Source organism: Rhinolophus ferrumequinum, chromosome 24, assembly GCF_004115265.2.
Source record: "Rhinolophus ferrumequinum isolate MPI-CBG mRhiFer1 chromosome 24, mRhiFer1_v1.p, whole genome shotgun sequence".
In the NCBI taxonomy this organism is placed as follows: domain Eukaryota; kingdom Metazoa; phylum Chordata; class Mammalia; order Chiroptera; family Rhinolophidae; genus Rhinolophus; species Rhinolophus ferrumequinum.
Window position 1 is genome coordinate 11,780,310 of NC_046307.1, and position 21,069 is coordinate 11,801,378.

The 21,069-nt window shown below is 44.6% G+C and overlaps 1 protein-coding gene across 2 annotated transcripts in view; it reads right to left on the minus strand.

Moving 5' to 3' along the window:
• Positions 1–21,069, minus strand: part of TRPC7 (transient receptor potential cation channel subfamily C member 7) — a 127,338-nt gene that overhangs the window by 27,750 nt on the left and 78,519 nt on the right. For both annotated transcript variants that reach the window (XM_033096398.1, XM_033096400.1), the window contains 3 exons: positions 16,403–16,619; positions 7,955–8,188; positions 3,789–4,053 (listed from right to left, as the gene is read on the minus strand). In XM_033096398.1, the coding sequence (XP_032952289.1) occupies positions 3,789–4,053; positions 7,955–8,188; positions 16,403–16,619 (716 nt within the window). The remainder of the gene's footprint in view (positions 1–3,788; positions 4,054–7,954; positions 8,189–16,402; positions 16,620–21,069) is intronic.

Genomic DNA, 21,069 nt, shown 5'->3' on the forward strand with positions numbered 1-21,069 from the left:
TCTGCAGTTGGTAGAGAAACCTTTCCTTTTCTCTTTTGTCCCAGGATATAACTCAGTGGGACATAAGTGGGACTGGTGTTTGTGAGCTGTCCTGGGACTGCACCCCTAGGGTGAACAGGGCTCCCACGAGACAACTCTCCGTTGGTTCCTAACAGCCTGACTTTCACAGTGGACTCCTGAACAGTCTTCAGGAACGCAAGCTGTCCTTGAACATGGCAGGGTTGTGTTGGCGGGCGGGGGGAGGTCAATGATGGGGGAAGGATCCCTGCAGTGTGCTCCAGCCCGGATTCCCCTCTTCCGACGCTATAGAAACAGATGAGGGGATCATCGTAGCCTGTAAAGTCAAAATCCCTCAGGGAGAAGGCTCCTTGTGGGTGGGGCAAAGGGAAGATCCTGTGCTGGGCAGGGTGGCCTGGGCATGGGCTGCTATGAAGCAAACTGTCACCTGAGAGGGGTCATTTGTCTTTATTATTAGCAGAGCTGGCATTCAGAATAGCTCTGAATCCCCTAAAGCACCAGACTCATTTATCCCAATGTGGCTTTTTGCTTATCAAAGAAGCTCTCTTTGGGGTTGACAAGCTCCAGAAAGCAGTCAAAAGGTAAGAGATGACATTTACAAAAATCCATTTTTTCCTTTCCACTTCACTGCTCTATTGACTGTTTTCTTGTTCAATCAAATCCTATTCACAGATGCACATCCCATTTTAGGAGCTGCCAAGGTGATAAATATTCTATCCGTTCTTCACTGCGCTTGCTGCTGCCATGACATCTTCCCTTCCCATCCTGGAGGCCTGGGGTCCTCTTTGCTTGGGTCCCTCATGTCTACGAAGTCTCCATTTGGTTCCCAGTGCCTGGGAGAAGCCAGTTGCTTTGCCCCTTTGTCCTGCTTTCCCCTTTTCCCTATAAATTAGCTGTGCTGCACCTAGCTGAGAGTTGTGGCCAGCTCAGCCCTACTCTTAAGTCGTGACGTGTTTCATATTCCCATGTGTCAAAGCACTGACCTTCTGAGCAACTGTGGGCTGGTAGTATGGAGTGATTGCATGGAACCCCCAGGGCAGTAGAAATGAGACAGATTCGCGTTCCATTGCTTACCCTATGGCCTTGCACTTGGCTTTGTCTGTCCTGTTCATTCCCTCATTCTTGTTTATGAAGCATTTAGTGAGCAATATCGTGTGCAAGGCATAATGCTAGACTGGAAACACAGGCTGAACACCGAGGCCTGGCCACCAACCGTAAAAGCCTTTGTTTATTGACTGACATCTTGACTGTTCAATAAAAATGCATTCCATGCTGAGTGGCTACATTTGGCTTTACCTCCAGCAGATCTAGAGCCAATGTGCTTTTGGGTGGTTCAAGCTGATTTCATTCCTGCAACCCGTAATCACTGAGTGTTGGAGGGGTATAAAGCAGCCTAACTGATTCCCTCAGGTACTTGGCCTGATCTGGTGGACAGTTTGCAAGCTAGGCCCCTGTCCAGCAAGGGTCCTATCGAGCCAAATCAGTCCCCAGCTGTCTTTTCTTGCAGCTCATACTCCCTCCTCTTCCTCATTCACCATCTCCGTGGTGATCACCAGCATTTGTTGAAGGCGTATTGTACGCCAAACACTGTATTCAGTCCTCTTTCTTCTGATTGGATCCTTACAACAACCCTGTGGAGCTGGTCATCTTAGTATTCACATTTCAGAGCTGGGGAAGTTGAGGCCCAGGAGATTTAAGCAGTTGCCCAAGGCCACAGGGCCAGTAAGAAGAGAGCTCAGACTGAAACCTGGTCTGTCTGAGGCGTGGGGCGCTGTGGGCTGAGGGGCAGAGCCAGACATGCCTCAGATACATCTGCCAGCTCTGGGCTGGGCATATGTCCTCTGTGAACAGACACTACTTCTTTGCCCCAGAGGACAGCTTCTGGGGTACAGCAGCCCAGGGTCCCACGCTTCCTGGTAGTACCACATGGGTGGGGCTCTGCTGTCTATGATTCTGAGCTGCGGAGCACAGGGCTCCCTGCACTTGATTTGTGTTCTTAGAGACACGTATCTTCCCTTGATGGCTGATTTCCCCAGGAGAAGGGTAAGGCGAGGCCCTGCTACAGGGTGGGAACTGCTCCGGAGCCTGCGTGGCTGAGGCTCAGCCCTTTTCACTGGCTGGAAAACAAATTCCAGGCCTTAGAGGGGTTCCTGGGGACAAGTGGTAGGAAGTGCTTAGCTCTGTTGGTCCCCGCTACTGTGCCTGTGGCTGGAGACCTGTGTTTCCCCTGAGATTCTGGGCAGGAGCAGGATGGAGGCGGGGGAAGTCCTGGACTAGGTGGGCCTGGGGCGGGGCCTAGACTGGGAACCTGTCTGTGCTGCAGGCAGTTTATATAACTCCCTCATGGATTCGAGGAGGTATTTATGAGCAAGGTGGGAAGTCCTACTTATATTTTTTCTGTGAGGACACAGAGGCTTGGATAGATCCAGTGACTTGGTCATCCGTAAGGTCATCCTGTGTCAGGATGTAAACTCAGGTCTGCCAGCTTCTTCTACTAGACCACTGCTGGGTACCACTCATGGCTCTCCAGGAGACTGCCGGGCATCTCCACAGAGGGGAGGGGCTCTGGGGCTCCCTGGACACAGGCTCAGTGAGCTCTGGCACCACGTCTGTGGGCAGGCTGTGTCACTGTCCTGCTCTGCCTGCAGCAGCTACTCCAGGAGCCGGCTGTGAGTCGGCCTGACAGTGCCTCGCCTCCTGCCTGTGTCACAGGGCCCTCACCTCCCTCGCCTGGGCCTTCCCTGCTGCTGCCGAAGCTGCGGACTTGCTCGGTGCCCATGCACAGACGCTGGCTTGCCCACTCAGGCACGGAGAGCTACTGCCCTGTACCCATGCACAGACCTACCCCCCATGCTGTGCGGATATGGCTTCCACGGGGCTGCCCTGGAAGTGCAGGAGACTTAATGTCCTGGGGAGTGAATCTGACTCATGAATGACGGCAGATGGGAAAGATCTGGCTGATTAATTCTCGATTGCTCATCCTGATGGGCTATTCTGAGTTGTGCTGTTTCCACAGTCTCCCTGGAGAAGTCTGTCACGGCCAAGTTGTATGTTTTGGTCGATGGGGGCTAGGTCAACAACCTGTATGAGCTTTCCCTCCTCCACACTGCTCTTTCCTTTTTCCTGTACTCTTCTTTCATTTGCGTTGCAACTCCCTTGCTCCATGAAAGTGTTGGCATGCAAGAGTTGCCCCGAGCTGTGTTTTCTAGGTAACGCGGGCTATGCCAGTGATGATAGTAATAATAGTTCTTTCCATTTATTGAGCATTTACTGTGTGTGAGCTATACCGGCTCATTAAATCCTCACACTGTCCCTATTAAGAAGGTACTGTTGTAAGGAATAGAGTTGGTGGCACTGTAAGAGCTATATACGATGTCAGAGGGGTAGTAGATAGGGGGAGGGGGATTATCACTCTGTGAGGGGTGTACACGTCTATTACATTGTTTTGTACACCTGAAACTAATAAAAGAAGAAAAAGAAAAGAAAAAAGAAGGTACCGTTGTTATCCTTATTTTAAAGGTGAGGCAATTAAGGCTCAGAGACATTAAGGAACATGCTCATGGCCACACAGCATGTCAGTGGCAAAATGAGGATTGAAGAGAAATGAGCATTTCTCTTCTTCCAACTTCGGAACCCAAACTCCAAACCACCCTTGAATACAGTTGCCTTTAACCTTTAGAAATACCAAGGCAACCTGAGTCTCTGCGAGAAACTCCCAAGAAGCCCCGGGAAGCCCCCAGAAACCCTCAAGGGGGCCCTGGGATACTCACGTTGTAAACGCTGGGTTGTACTTTGCACCTCGGTAGTAGGAGTACAGATTGAACATTCCAATCATGAAGGCCACGAATACCATGATGAAAATGACCATGAACTTGAAGATATCTTTCACCGTTCTCCCCAGGGAGATCTGCAGGGGCCCAAAACTCTCATTGGCCGGCAGGATGTATGCTATTCGAGAGAAACTCAGCACGACAGCTATCGCGTACAGCCCTTCTGATATGATCTGAGGGTCTGAAGGCCACCACTTGTCCCTGGCTAAAAGAAAACAATCTGGATTACTCGCTGGGGACAGGATTTGCTCTGGAAGAAAAACCAGTTAGGCATCTTTAGAGGTCTCTAAACTCATCGTTTGCCATTCCTCCCTTGTCTTGAAATTAGTCCCAATAAGCTGAAGGTGCCACCCTCCGTCTTGGAATGTGCTGGACCATCTGCCTGGAACACCCTTTCCTCACTTCAAGGTCTGCTTCCTTCCGATTCATTCTTCAAGACTGCTCAGCTGTCATCAATTTCAGGAAGACTTATGTGACCCCCAAGGGCTGGGGCAGCTGCCCTGTTCCCTTCTCTGCTCCCACAGCGTCCTGTGTATCCCTGTTATGGCACTTACCATGCTACTTGCCATTCTGTCTTCCTTACCAGTGCTAGAGCTCCATGAACAGGGGCTGTCTCATTTACGAGGAGGGAGTGGAGAGGAGGATGGGATCGGAGTCAGACAGACCTGCAGTTGAAATGGCCTTTCTATACACTGGCTCCATGACGGAGTAAGTCAGGTAACTTTTTTTTTTTTTCTTTAGGAGGGCGCAGCTCACAGTGGTCCATGCAGGGATTGAACTGGCAACCTTGGTGTTATCGGCACCACGCTCTAACCAACTGAGCTAACTGGCCACCCCCAATTAACTTTTTTGAGCCTCATTTTCTCCATCTGTAAATTGGATACAATATCACCAATCTTACAGAGCTATGGGGAGGATGAAATGAAATCATACATGTAAAGTGCTTCGCTGGAAAATGAATTCCAGGTCACCCAGGGATTCCTGGGGATGGGTCTGGCACACAGCAGGTGCTGATAAATGTTTGTTAAACGACGATCAAACCAAACCACACATTTAGACTAGCCAGCAGTCAGATCAAGTAAGCTCATATGGGGGCCAGCAATCTGAAGGATCTTGTCTGTGAAAATGCTCCTGGGTTTTGTTCCTCAGGCAGTGTGTGTCCGGGAGAGTTGACTAAGCTAAGGCCCCTAAAGTGGTGACCAGTCACCCAAGTTTGCTAGGATACGACAGCCCTGTCCTGAGGACAGCCCTGTCCTCAAGAGTCCTGAGACCTGTCCCGGGCTGGGGAGATGTTTCTTACGATCACTGGTAAGAGTCTGAGCTGCCCGGGGTATATTCTTGCAGCAGACCAAAGCTGCAGAGTGTTCCTAATACAGTTTTAATAGTGCAAGGAGCAGCACCTCTCTCTAATAAGCTACCTATTAGGTGTCAAGACATGCAGTAATTCTCAGATGAGGGCAGCACCTTCCTCCTGGAGAACGGTGTGGGAGTGTCTGTGGTTGTCACAATCACTGCGTAGGAGTATTACTGGGATGACAATATCCTGTAATCCATGAAAATTGCCTTGCTGAAAAAGCCAATAGTGTCCCTGTTGAGAAATGCTAAGTGAAACTTAAATTGAGAAACCTCAGTTAGCCCTTACACTTACATTAGCTGTAATTTTCACAACAGCCCTGTAGAGTAGGTATTATTATTGCCATTTTTTAAGATTGGATTTGGGGTATGGGGTCCTTTCCAGAGCCAGGTAAATGCAGATAGTAAGGATATTACATAGCAATTCTTGGCACCGCAAGGGAGATGACAGAGGGAGAATTTTACTTTTGTCATTTGCAAAGCTAGATCTGTTAAACAATTATAATAATAAAGCATAGTAAGAAATATTTAGTAAGGGAAGCCAGGCTTCTATTTGTCACAAAGTTTCATGTAGTATCTAAATTACATTTGGAAATATAATAAAATTATAGACTCTATGGTCTCATCAAGGTCATAACTCAGAAGTCTATGAAAGACAAATAAGGAGACTAAATTATGTTTTTCCAATATATCTGTCACCCTCTATGGCTAAATAACATTTGGATAACATGAAGTAGGACTTAGCCTCTTCAAACAGACACCAAAGGGAATGTTTTTCTTCCCCCTATAATTTACCATCTTAAACCTCAGCTAAAATAATAAAAGGCACTCCTATAATCTATTAAGAAAAATTTAGCTGTTGTCATACCCTGGTGACCAGGACGGGACTTTTTAGTGAAAAATATTCTACTTATACTGGTTTGTAAGAATAGTAAAAGCAAACAGCGCTGTGATTACTCAGACAAAGGGATTTTCTTCTAGGAGCTGTTTTTATGAGAAAATTTGCCCTAGTACAACCTGAAAATCTCTGCCAACTTGGTGCTCTAGAGGTTGGAAGGGACCACTGTCTGGCTGACCACAAGAGGGCTCTCTCCCTCCACAATTGAAGCACAAATGAACATAGTGGTCCAAAAGATTTCCAAGGGTGAACCACAAAAGCAAGGGCACTAATGTGCAAAGCTTTACACTGGGTGAGACTTTAATGGAATCCATAAAAGGAATAGAAGTCACAAGTGGACAATACCGAAGCCTGAAGCATGGCATTAAGAAAAAGTATCCAATAGAGTATCAAAATTCTCTCATCTTTCCTTGATGAACCCTGAGCAGCACAGAGGGCAACATGTACCATGAGCGTTTTGCTTTTAAAACGTCTGAATTCGCTAACCAACAAGTGAAGAATGGATGATTTATAATACTACAAGATTCCATTTCTCAATGGGGGTTTCCCTACCACATTTATAGGCAACATAATCTGCATAACACAATGTACATGGAATATGGGCAGCAATTCAATTATTGCTGTAAGTGGCCAACCCTCTGCAGATCATTGCTGTACCTGATCATGAAGATTCTGTCGTCATAGGAGCCATTGTGGCTTCATCTAACAGGGACATTTGACATTCAAACCCTTCATTTAAACTCACTACCATTAGTGAGTGCCTATGAAATTTCCAGCTAATTTACTGGTAACAACAACACATATCTACTGTTTCTTCTCTCCACTCATCTTTCTCTTCTAGTACAGAAAGTACAGTGCTTGAGCAAGGAAATTACCCAAGAGGTAGCATGATAACTGTTACTACTTAGTGACTGTTTAGTATTTTCAGAACACAGTGCAACATTCTTCATATGCACTATCTTATTTAATCCTTAAAACAAACTTTCTGACATATGTATTATCCCAGTTTTACATATGAGAAAATGGAGGCCCAGAGAAGTTAAGTAAACAAGGTCTCACAGTAAGCTACAGAAGTAGGATTTGAATCCAGGTCTCCCTGACTCCAAAGCCTGGGAACATAACTACTATGCCTTCTGCACAGTTTTCAACTCATGTTGGGCCAGGATCCCTTGCAATCCAAGGCAATCCTGTATTTCTGGGAACATTGTGAGCCCTGCCATGAAAACCTGTTTGTTCATCTATAAAATAGGGATTAGAAAGACCCTTTTTGCAGGGCTATTGCAACGATTGCAATTTATGGTGTAAAATGTCTATAGAATTCCTGGCACTTGGTAGGTCCCGAATAAATGGATGCTAAAACTCTTATTATTCCTAAAATTTCAATCTAGTACTTCACACTGTATGGCTTTGTGGTTTGAAAGAATTACGGTATCAATTAAGGCACTATCTTGCTATGAGGAAATAATTTTAAATGGGAAACCAGGATTTATCTTTGCACGAAACACAGGGATCCAACATAGAAGGAAAAGCTCCTGGATCCACATCAGAAACGAGATCTTTCTTTAAAAAAAGAAAAAAAAAAACAATCCCACAGAAACGCCCCAAGAGCCTTTCCTAAACAAATCCCTCCTTTCTAATACAAAAACATTCATTTCTTATAGTCACTAATTCCACGCTCTATTCATCTGGTGGCATCGCAGAGACCAGGACTTTCTCCCAGAGGCGGAGGATTGTGTCCTATATTCTATACTCCCAAAGTCCTCCCCGGTACAGGCCACAGGAGGCGGGACCAGCCCAGCTAAGCCACGCCCCGGAAGTGCCTGGGGCGGAGTGTGGAGGAGTATGGCCCACTCACCGTAGGTGAAATACGCCACTTCCGGCGGGAGAGAGACGTTATTCAGTGTGCTCTCCGGCACGTGCTGGTCCACGTACAGTTGGGCTTCACTGGCTTTCAGGAAGGCCATGAGCCTCGCGGTGAAGGAGGCCACGAAGATGGACAGCATCCCGAAATCCAGAAGGTTCCACAGGTGCAGTACATACTCCCTGGGCCCTTCCTCCCAGATTTCCTTGCATTCGGACCAAATCATTCCTGTGGGAGAGTGAGAAGGTCAGGCTCGTTTTACAGTTCCCCTGGCGTTGGTGATCACAGGGGGGCCCAGCGGGAACCGGGGTACAAATGTAACGGGAACTCTTCGGAGGTGAGGATGTTGCTGGCCAGTAGCCAACGGGGACACAGCTTCACAGGCGGGTTGGGAAGCAGCACATCCTCCGACTGCGGGAAGAACTGTCACCTGTGCCTCTGCTGAGGGTGAAACCGTCTCCAGACGTGAGGAGCGCGATCTGGTCCGCTGGTAGATTCTTAGAGGCAGTACCGGGGGACTGTGGAGCCTGACGTTTATGCATTTCTAAGAACGGGGAGGTCTGAAGGAATCATCCATTTCTAAGTTGAATGTGAGGAAACTGAGGTCCGGGTGGGCCTTCTGAAGGCCCCACATAGGACTTAGGACCCAGTTCTCCTAACTCCCGGCTTAGAATGCTTTCCCCTAGATTTCTGAGGGTTTTGGTGAGCGTTCGTTTTGCGTTAATTACTTTTTTTACTTACTCTTTTATACTTTTTAAAAATAACTTTTTATAACTGACTGGATTTTAAAGACATAGGTCCTCATTGTTACATGTACAACAATGTAGAGGTTTGTAAACGAAATGGTACTGGTTGCCCCACCCCACCTCTAAGCCAGCCTTGTAAGGTAGCTCAGCCTAATAATTTGGTGTGTGTCCTTGTACCCATTTCCTGGCCGGTATGATAGAAACACGTGGGTCCTGAGCACTTGGAATGTGGCCAGTTGAATGGAGAGGTGCTGTGTAAATAAATGTAAAATACACACCAGATGTCAAAGACTTAGTACAAAAAAATGTAAAACATCTCAATTTTCATATCAATCACATGTTGAAATGATAATTTAGATACATTGGGTTAATTAAAATATATTCTTAATCAGTTTTGCCTGTATGTTTTTATAATATGGCTACTAGAAAATTTAAAATTAAATATGTGGCTTGTGATGTGGCTTGCTCTGTATTTCTATTGAATAGTACTATTTTACCTTTGTCTTCACTGATTATTAAAACAGAATTGGTTTAGATTTTTAAAAGTTAACTATTGAGTAACATCTTGAGCACTTAACATACTGTTCTAGGCACTGTTGTATATGTATATTTATATATATGTTTCCCCCACCCCCTAAATCTTTGCAACAGCCTTATGAGGTACATTCTATTGTTATCCCGGTTTCACAGCTACTGTTTCATGAGGCACAGAGAGTTTAATGTGCCCAGCTCCTGCACTGGCATACTTCGGAGGTTAATGTGGGAAAAGAATCACTAACTGGGCAGTTAGTGAAACAGTCTGAGCTCACTGACCACACACTCCCCAAATAGACCGCTGCTGGCCTCTCTTGGCGGTGCCCTGCTCCGTGCATCAGACACCCCTGCCTTCCCAGGTGCCTCCTGCCTTTCCCACTGCTCCTCCCCCACATTCTTTGCTGTTCCTCCCCCAACCTGCATCCCTTCAAGGCTGCTGTTTCCCAAGATTTCAGCCATTCTCATTCTTCCCTCTGTCCTTGACTAAGCGCATCCACCCCCCAGGGAGCTTTGTCCTTCATTTCCTTGTGACTGTCCCACGGGTGAATGTCTTCTCCGCACCGCAAACCTAAGTACACTGGCAGATGACCATATTATCTCACAGTGGTCTCTGAGGGTCCAGCTCCCTAAAAAGCCTGGAGTTAAGGATGACACGAGGAGCAGACAAATGGTCACGGGGGCCGAAGCCTGGCCGAGTCGGTCACAGGGCCACATCTGGTGGAATTTGACTGATGACCTGATCATCTCCACGCCTCTGGGCTCGGCCTAGGGACTTTTTCATTAGTTTTTCCTTTTCTGGTGAAAACTATCCATCAAATAAAAGGATTTGAAACTAAATGTTTTTCTGAGGAGAGCAGTAATTTGAGAGCTGCTGTTTGGAGAAGTTGTGGCTTGGTTTGATGAAGTAGATTCTAAGATCTGTGTGTCTGTGTCACATCGGAGTCCCCACGCAGGAAGTATCCCAAAACATTGTAGGACTGTTTATAAGACACCCCTGCCCCCCTTGGGTTTTTTTTTTCCCCCCTTATCAAAGCCTTACTTCTCAGGCTTACCCTTTCAAAATTTGTGTGGTAATTCAGTGAAGTAACAGTTTTCTTAACACTGAAATGTACTTTCATCTGTGCCTGTTCAAATAGATATTTAAAAAATATTAGTAGAAAAATTATTACAGACTGGAAAAAGAAATGTTTGTTGCTTTCCTTTACCCCCAAATTAAACTTTCTAATGTCTTAGTGGAACTTTTTTTACAGCTAAAAAAACAGCAGTAGGAGAATCAGAGGCTGTCCCTTAGGGTTATCACTGGCTTCAAATTCTGGGGTCAAATTCTAGCATGGCCACATACTGGCTACTGACCTCGGAGAAGTCCCTTGATTTTCTTGGGATTTTGGGGGATACTTTCAAGTGTTAAAAGCTCTGCGAATCTGAAATGCAAATTATTTTCAGAAAACTGACACCTCTGACCAATAGAGTAGCTCCTCATTGGACAAAACAAATCACTTACTCCACGGTCAAATACCCACATCAGTCTTCCTAGATTTGAATCTTAACTCACCCAGACTAATTTAAATTACTCCAAGGCCATTAGTAAAAGTAGCATGGACCTAAGGGTTTGAGCTGCAGGAATGCTTAATGAAAAAAGAAATGTGTGAAATTAAGTACTTTAGGGAGTGAAATTAGGCCCTCTGTTTCCAAGGTGCTGAGGGTAGCTCAGCGTTTTATATCCAAGCTGAGCCGCAAGATCTCTTGCCTCCAGCATGTCAATCAGAGGAGTGTTCAGAGTCCAAGGGCTTAGGGGATGAGGATGCTTGCTGGTTACCGGAGTCTCCTTCAGGCAAAATCCCACCAGGGATGCCTGGTGCCCAGAGAACAAGGTCACCGACAATTAAGGAGGGTGGCTGGCAAAGGAACAGGCTGGTTATACTGGGCAGCCTTGGGGGGGAATGAGGAGCTTCATTGGGGCAGGTTCGGAATAATAGCCTCAGGCTGCTGAGATGGAGCTCCGTAGTTCCAAAGGTGGTTTACTCCCATCCCTGCCTCGAATGCTATTCAGAAGGAACCCCCCTTCAAAATTGTGGGTGGGGGAGACTGAAATGTGCACGTTCCATCAATGGCCATGCTCCCCAGGACTTCCTCTCCACTGTCCCCGGGTCCCAGCAGAGCAGACTTCTTCCTAAACACCTCCTGGAAGGCCTGTTTTCTTTCAGGTCAGCTTCTCGTCATTGGGTCAGGACGTGGGTGTTCTGTGAACTCACAGGAGGTGAGAATATGCCGAGAAGTTGTCAAGCCTCAGCCTTGATATCCGGATACTATCTCAGTGGCAGGTCCTTTGCAACAGACCTTGGCCTTAGGCACATTCAGGATTCATTTATTTTCTAGGAGGATAGATGGTATTAAAGATTCCAGAATTTCGTAACAAAGCTCCTCACTCTCCTCCGATTTTAGTAGCTAACAAGAAATGAGCACCTGCTAGGTGCCAGGCCTGTGCTAAGCACCTTGCTAACTGTGAATCTCCCTGATAGCCTGACAGGTAGCTACTGTAATGATCCCCCCTTTAGAGATGAAAAAACTCATGTATACAGATGGCAAGTGTGTGGTCCAAAGTCACCCACGCAGTTCAGGCCTCGTGCTCGCCACCGTGCCCTCTATGAGGCATAAGCTCACTGGCTGATCAGGAACTCACCCCCTTAGCAGGCATTGTTGAGCACCAGTTCCATGCCAGACACCATTCTGGGGGTGCAACAACCAGGAAGAGGACATCCCTTCCCTCACAGGCTCAGTCTAGCGCTGGACACAGATGTACCTACAAACACTAGTGCTACAGGGTGACAGATGAGGGAATGAAAAATGTCCAGGGGACTGTGGAGTCACGGGTAAGAGCAGTCAGCGTTATTTGACTCAGCAGTGGGTCTGGTACAATGTGCATCTGTTGACTGAACGAGGGAGTGAATTCCTGGAGCAGGTGACATTTGGCACGAGGAACCAGGAGTTAGGTAGGTGAAGGTGGAGGGCCGGGTAAGCTGTTCCAGGTCACGGGCATGGCAGCGAGGGAACCGCAGGAGGCTTAGTATGGCTCAAGGGTCGGGGTGTGTGGGGCTGCAGATGGGAAGGCGAGGGAAGGCCCAGGAGACCATGAAGGCCTCTTTCAGGCCGTGTCGGGGAGACTGGTTTCACCCTGGGCAGTAGATACCCCTAAGGTGAGAAGCACCGTAGAAACATGGTGCGACTTGCTGGGAGAAAATTCGGCAAGTTGGTTGGAGTAGTCTGCTTGGAAATCTTAGCTAAAGAAATGAAGGAACTATCCAAAGAACAAATTAGGTGATGAACTCAGCCCATATGATTTTACAGTTTTACTCTTGGGCCCACCTAGATGTGTGATTCTGGACCTTAGGCTTAGCATTATCCTGAAAGAGTTTATAATCTTGGGTGGGTGGGTGAGGGAGCAGCTTGGTCCTCACATTTTACACGTGTGAAAACAAATTTATTTATTGTTACTAATTTCCTTTTGTGCTGTGGTTCTGTTTTAGAAAAAGTCCCTGCTTTCTGTTACCAGCCATGATGGAGTAACAAACTGAAAAATGAAAGAAAGACACTGTCTTCAGACGTTGGAAGCACTGCAGCACTGTGATCCTTAAGTAGAGTAAACAGGCAAGGTAAGCCATACAGTCACCCTGTTTTTCTTTTTGGAGGCACATTCCAGTCTACAGAGGGATCCCAGAAACGTAGAAGGCAGTCCCAATGAGTAGAAGAGCCAGAGGTTAGAGTTTAGGAAGATTAGGTGATTAGGTGTTGTATGGCAGAATTCCAGAGAGAAAGGTCCTATGCAAAATAAAAACCAAACACAAACATACACAAAGCCCAGAAATTTATACAGGGTCCTTTTGAATGTTTCCTGAATACTAAATCATGAATGCATAGAGTAAAACTCCACAAACCACAGCTAGAGCTGCACGCTGAACAGTTTCCAGAGCTCACTGAGAGTGAAGAGCTGTTTGAGCCCTGACCATGTAGAGTTGCGAGTCCTTATTGATTACCCAGGGCATTTAGTAGCGACCCAGGATGTGTATCTCTAGAGATAAACAACCCTTATGGTGAAGCTTCTCCAGATCCGCTCTAAGAAAGCTTGGAAAAGACCAGACTCATCTGCCAGTAATTGAACAGCCTGTCAGAATAAAGCCAAAAACTCTTCAAAGGAAAACAAACCAGATGCTTAATAACGTAACATCATCCAATCAAAAATTCACATCAAGATGCAAGAAAATGTGATCCAGTCAGGAGAAAGATTCATCAGTAGAAATTAATCTAGAAATGACAGAGATGATGGGAGTAAGAGTCAGGGACTTTATAACAGTTATTACAAATATGCTCAATACGTTCAGGGATTTAAAGGAAAATACAAACATCACAAGGAAGGAAATGAAAGCTATAAAAGAGAACCAAATGGAATTCACAGGATTGAAAAATATATTTGAAATGAAAAATTCACTGGTTGGGGATTAAAATCACAGATAATGCAGAAAAATGTCAGTGAACTTGAAGCACAGAGAGAAAGATTAAAAAAAGAAAAAGAGAACTTATTTTTCTCTTTTTGAGAAAAAAGAGTGACCGACACACAAAAATGTTTATAGGTGAAATTTTGTGACGCCTGGAATTTGCTTCACAAACTACAGGGTTGGGAGAAGGGAAGTACGGAAGGTAAAGGTGAAACAAAGATTGGCCAGGACATGGTAATTGTTGACGATGAGAGATCAGTCCATGGCGTTCATTACACTTTTGATATTCTTAAAATGATACATAATGGAAAGTTTGAAAAAATTATCTGTGTAAGAAAAAGTAGAGTCTTTCTTTTGTCTGAAATGTTAACAGGAAGTAGGTAATGAGAAATGAGTCCTCCCCTCTACGATACTTCTGCTGTAATAGTCCTGAAAACTCAGCTCAGCTTTGATGGGCAGAAGCTGGGTCCAAGCTATAAAGGTGGGAACCTCTGTAGCTGGAGACGCATCCCTTTTATTGGGATGACGCTCTTACACGTAGGAAGAGAAATATGCAGACTCTGGAGGAAGTCATGGTTCAGTGGGCACTGTTAACCTATGGCAGCCTACCCACTTAGGGGGAGGGAGGCTGGCACTCCCCAGAGTCTTCCACCTGGGGTCCTAATCGGGAAAGGGATCTGTGAGTGATTGGTGCCATAAATACTTGATGCTTTATCCATAAACCCAACGTGTGAGTTTTTGTTTTTCTTAAAACGGTGTCTTAGTCCGTTTCGATTGCTATAATAGAGTACCACAGACTGAGTGACTTCTAAACAACAGAAATTTATTTTTCACAGTTCTGGAGGCTGGGAGGGTGAGAGAGCTCTCTTGGATATCTTTTATAAAGTCACTAATCCTATTTGTGAGGGCTCCACCCTCATGATTTAATCGCCCCAAAGGCTCTACGTCCTAATACCATCGCTTTGGGATTAGGGTTTAACGTATGAATTTTTGGGGACATAAACATGCAGTTCTTTGCCAAGTGCCCAGTGTTACAGTGCTTAATTTAGTTAAACCACGGGGAGTGTACTAGGGAGAATTGGCGTAGGCTGAATTGTGACGCGAGGCCACACAACTCAGTCTGCCACAGGCTTTAATGTCCCTTTCCAACTTTAGTGCCAGTTGACTGCGCTAAATGAGCCTTTGGTTATAGACTTGCCTGTTGATTAAAAGCCCCTGGGAAGCATCGTGTGCTTTTCTGCCTCTGCCTTTTAAGGGATCAAATTCTTCTTCTCTCCCTCTGTCCATCGAGAGATGCAGCTTTGAGACCGTATTCCTAATTGTCTGCTTGGGCATCTATAGGCTACTCTGTGATGGTTCAACTCTTGTGGCTCCCTTAGGCTGTGTCATTCAGTTAGGTCAAGTGCAGGGCTGTCTTCTCAAGTATTTGTTCTTCTGTGATTGATTGATTGATGGCACAGACACTTTGATTCTGGCTACATTTTGATTCAATGTTTGTGAACATGAACATAGTGAAAATTGCACCAATATTGAATTTTTGTTAGGAAAGCAATTCTAGGGTGAATGTCATTAGGACAATTTAATTAATTGATCCAGTCTTGATAGCACATACTTTTTTTTCCCAATCTTTTCTATCTTCAGTTTTACTTACAACATTCCCATCAAATTCAAATCTCTTTGATATAAATCATAATTTATTGGTAAGGTTTTGGTTATATGCAATATCACTGACTATAGCTTTTGCAATGGAAATTTTTTTCCTGCCAAGTCTGTGATTTTTTTTTTAAACTAATTTTACAGTTTTCATTGTTAGAAAAATCTATACATCTTTCTGTGTATAATTTTAGCCATTGCCAGGTTTATTTTTTCTTGCTTATGTCCTACTATTATAGTAATCGTTCTTATGAGTTGGGCAAAAGTGAGATGGCCTTTCTTAGCTAGTCAATGAGGAATGGGAACAATGTCCTTGGTAATTCTAGTGGCAGAGTTTGGCAGCACAGAATATCACCACAGAGAAGAATGTCACGGCGTCATTATGTTCATTAACACAAGTAATGAGAAAATGTTGCTCCCCAAAGTTTTTAGATTTGCATTTATCATCACAGTGCTACTATGTCAGTATAAGTATACCTCACGGATATTGTGGGCTTGGTTCCAGACCACAGCAATAGAACGAGTTGTTCCATTTTTGCTGGTGGAGGGCCTTGCTTTCAATTTGTAAAAAAACACAACATCTAGGAAGCGCAATAAAGGGGAGCACAAAACGAGGTATGCCTATGTTCGTTAATAACACAAAACATCTTTTAAGCTATGCCATTTTATACTTTTTTTAAGAAGCAGACTTGGCTTCCAGGAGACTATACTTGAATGAGCAAAATAATGTTTTTTCACGCAAAGCCACTTTACAATCACTTTCAATACGCGTTATTTTGAAAAGTACGTAATGAATTTCCCTCAAACATCTCCTTTCAAAATTGGGGTTTCTGTGTTAGGTCTGTGCATCTTACACACCAGCACGTACAGAAGGTGACTTTGACTTCCATGTCAGTCACCCACTCACCATTTGGTCTGGCAGTGGTGCACCTGAGAGGAAGAGGGTCAGAAGTCAGAGTGGAATAATGTCCCATTATAATTAGGGGCGGAGAGAATAAAGGACAGAGTGACTTGCTTACCTAACACCCACTTCATGATGAGCATTTCTGTCCAGGAGAATTGCGTGGTTTTCACTCTGAAGATCTGTTTTGGGTAGTCTGTGAAGGTTTCATTGGGCAGGGTCTTGACGCCTTCAAAGCGGTCGGATGCATTCACAACTAACAATCCCAAGAAGATTGTAAAAGAAACTGCATGGGCTACAAATTTCATGAAAGGGCTCCTCAGGGTTCGTCCTAGCTGGAAACAAAATACGTACAAGACGTTAACGTGGCAGCTCTATGTGGGCGCAGGTCTCTCTTTAAAATATTACTTTTGCCAAAAGTTGAGCCGCATCTTGGATAGAAACTGCTAATTGAACCCAGGTAACATTTTTCTGGAGCATTTTTCTGTGAGATGCTGCTGGATCAAACTTATTTCCTACTGACTTCAACTTTTTCTATTTAGAAGGTTTAGTGGGAAAAGAGAAGAGTCGAATACACTGACATATCATCATGTTACAATTTGACTGCACAGCTACCCCCAACTATATGGATGCAAATTTTATGCTTTTCGAATCTGGGGAGAAAGTAATCTGTCTCAATAGCATTCAGGAATAAAAAAAAATCCTCTTGTATATATGCTCTGTTGCTGTTTAGTCCATTTTCTTGAGTTTTATGCTTAGATGATTTGTTTTCAGTGTTTCTTATATTGATGAATTTACTTAAAGCTGTGCATTTCTTGCTAGGTACTGCTTCTGTGTTCCCATAAATTTTGACACGTAGCCTTTTCGTTGATTTACAGTTATTAAATATTTTATAATTTCCCTTTTGCTTTCATTTTTAACTCTGAGGTTATTTAGTTGCCAGATATGTAGGACTTTTTTTCTGCTTTTAAAAATTCTAATTTCATTGCAGCATGTATACAGATAATAGCCTCCATGGTAATAAACTAAAGCATGTTGAGATTTTCCTCGTGGCCTAGTACATAATTAACTTGTGCAATTGTTCCCTGTGAGCCTGAAATGATCTAAAAGGTGCCCTGTTAGGGAGCAAGTGTTGGCCACACCTTCTCTATCCGTGGTGTGCCATCCACAGGCCACTTAGATCTTTGAGGACTAAATTGGAGGCTGCACAGTGAGTCTTCGCAGATCCTCTGTTAATGAACTTACTTGGGTCTCTTCCAGGTCACTGCCACCACCCTCACCTAAGCCCCAAATCTTACCCCTCACCCAGCTATACTGCTGTGACGAGAGCAAAGAGGGGAGTCTTTTCTGAAGCTCACTTCCTTCTCCGGGGCAGATGTTCCCTGATAGCCAGTGCCTGGTTAATTGATGTGCACATTCTGTCTCATTCAGGAGTCCTAGAGAGAAATGTCACCCAGGAGATGAGTATTGGTTCAGCAGAAGATGAATTACAAGGGTTTCTTGAAGTAAAATTTCCCTCATCGTGACTATGTTCAACATAATATTTATAAATCAGATGGCTTGATAATGTTCTTTTAATGTGCTTCCGCATGGTAATCATCACTTTAATTATGCTAGTTATTAGTGTAACATGATTTATCATCATTCTCATTCCATAGAACCCACCTATTGAAATTTTAGAAAAGGTAGTTTTTATCTTTTTTAGAAAAGTACATTTCAAGTCTGGACGTTGGCCTGTTTGTGCTGTGGAATACTTATTTGGATTCACCTGCATTATCAAATTGTCATATGGCACTGTAATAACTTCAGAAATGAGAAAGATGTTTACCTGAAAACCATGGGGCCCATAGACATCCTACAAATGACTTTTCTTTGTAACGTTTAACTTTATTATTTACAAAATAGAGATGGTAGATTATGTTTGGCCGTAGGCATATTTCACACATGTTCAGTATATGTATATATATAAAGGATTAAACCATGCCTCATTTTAATTTATATGATTTCAAATAGATAGTTTGAATTTTTTCAGCATTTTAGTTGACTATTTAGTTGGCATCTTGGAGCCCTGTTTCCTAGCCAGGTGCTGGGACACTTTGGTGTAATCAGAAGACATCCTTAAACAGTCATCACATTACGTCTTGTTCCTGTGTCCTCGCTGGGGTAGTGGCGAGAAGAAGGAAGATGGATGACTGCAGAGTGGGTTGGGGAGAGGGCAGGTTGAAGAGCGGGCAGGGAATACCAGGTCTTGTGTGTCCCATCGGGGCCCTAAAATGTCAGAAAAAGATGGGAAACATGGGCCTAGATATGGCTCTTAAGGGATTGATGTCCATGTTTCCCCAATCCTTTATCAGTGGGTGCTACACAGCATCCTCCAGGAACTACCTGAGTAAGGACATGGGGACACCTGTCTGTCTTCTCACCTGGGGGAAGCACCTGATTGCAGGAATGCGCATCCAACTGCACCCAAGGTAGCCTTGGGGTTCCCTGGAAGAGCTGGTTTGAGGAATTTAACGTTCTGTTTGTTACCTCCTTCAAACTGTTATCTTCTGGCAGAAGATGTATCTGTAAAAATTACTATATATACCACAAACCATAAGAAAAACCCTGATAAGGCTCTGCCATGATTTGGAAGGTTATCTTGGGCCCAGTTCCCACTTGATCTAAGCCATAGGGAGGAAAAGTGAGGGTAGGAATTGATGCTTCTTTCCTATTTTTCTTTTGGGCTTGCATGTATCTTTTTAGCTGGTAAAACTTTGATAAAGGTCAGATGAGATCAGATCATTTTAATGGTTTTCTTTCTTTTTCTTTTTTTGTAATATTCCCTATTTGTCTCACAAAGGTAATTCTTGAAGCAAATTACGCTTGGGAAAACCTCCTCCTTTCACAAGGCCACCAGGGGAGACAAAAGAAAGGGGGAAAAGTCAACCAACGTATGTCAGAAGTTCTGAGCTGGGGAATCATTAAAGCTGGGTCAGGTAACAGTGTAGATATAAAAAGAGATGGTAGAGTTTCGGGAGACATAGTTCTTGGCTTCCTATGCCTGGAGTGCAAAACTCATTAGTCTAAAGCCTGAGCAAAGCAGCTCTGCGTTACTTAGACCGTACGAACTAAAAACATAATAGGAAATCCAAGCGTGTAGCAGTGAAGTCTGGCTTACACCAAACTTTCTGGGTGCTGTTCTTTTACTCTGGGAAATATATGAATGTGAGTAGCACTCCTGAATTAGGTCCAAATGAACTACATTTAGGAGCTCTCAGGGGTGGGCACCGCTTTTACTAGTTGGCACAGCTCTGTGTTCCATATCCCTGGGCTCTTAGTATGCACCCAGTAGGGACCTGGTGGGCCCATGCCCACAGGACAGGCCAGGACAGCAGTCAGGCACACAGACAGTGTTTCTAGCATCTCTCCCAGAGTGTACCACCACAGTCCCCCTCACCAAATGCCACCCTCCCTTGCTGCCAGGTGCCAATGGCCTCAAGCAAAAGGGCTCAGTATATAAGCTGGAAAGCCGAATGGAGACAACTGCGGACCATGCATTCCAAAAAGAAACATGCACATCTTCAAGTCTAAAGTGGTGCTCAAATGTCAGAGAGATCCTGGTGAAGTTAGTGGCAGATTCCTCAATGCACCCTCCAAAATTCTTACTCAAATCATCTAACCTAGGGCTCAGGAATCTTCCTTTCTTGGGGGTGGGAATGTACCCCAAGTGTCTCTAACCAGGGTGTTTTCACATTACCGTGTACTGTGTTTCCCCGAAAGTAAGACCTAACTGGAAAGAAAGCCCTAGCATGATTTTTCAGGATGACATCCCCTGAACATAAGCCTTAATGCGTCTTTTGGAGCAAAACTTAATATATGAACTGGTCTTATTTTTGGGGAAACACGGTAATCCATCCACCGATGTTCCTGGGGGCTGACGAAGTGCTGATTACTAGTGGGGTTTCAAAGGTAGGGCTTCTAAGGAAAGGAATGGAAGGAGAAGAGTTTGTCATATGGTGGTTTTGACTCCTCTCCCCTGCTAGAAAAGTCTTGCTAACTCTAAAGATCTTAATTAAGTCCATTCCAAAGTCAATTAGTCAGCAGCTGAGATGTTTACATTCAGCACTGAAGGTTGTAATGCTGCTGATGCAAGTGGGTGGGGTTTGGCGGGGGGGGCGGGGAGAAGGCTGGTGTGCACATGCGCAGTGGAGCCAGAGAGCCTACATTTAAATCACAGCTCCATAGTTTTTGGAAAGGTACTTAATCCCTTTGTGTCTCAGTTTCTTCATCTGTAAAATAGGGATAAAATAGTAATTACTACATAGAGTTGATGTAAGCAATGAATTATTAAATACGTGCAAAGCAGAACAGCGCCTGGCACAAAGGAAGCACTCAGTGTGTGGGACAGGAGGGCCTCAGACAGTTGCGCTAAGATGAAACTTAAAAGAAACTTGACTGACTCTTGAAAAGGGTTCACAAAAGAAAGGAGACCTACACACAGTCCTTTTGTATATATGTCACAAGCTCTTGTGGGGTACTGTCTATGTACAACGTGGTGCTGGGCACTGGAGGTGATGGGGATAAAACAAACTATACAAGTTGGTACTTCCCTTCAAAGTTGTTGATTTTCTGGGGGAAAGAGACAGGCTAAACACTATGGTAGGAACTAGATGGAAAGGTGAGGAGAGATTGTTGCAAGTCTCCCACTAGGCTAGGTATGAAAGTGATCAGCCTCTGGCACTCTTAAATCCTATCCTACAGGGTGACAGGTGATGAACTCTCCTTTTAGATCTGAGGGCAGAA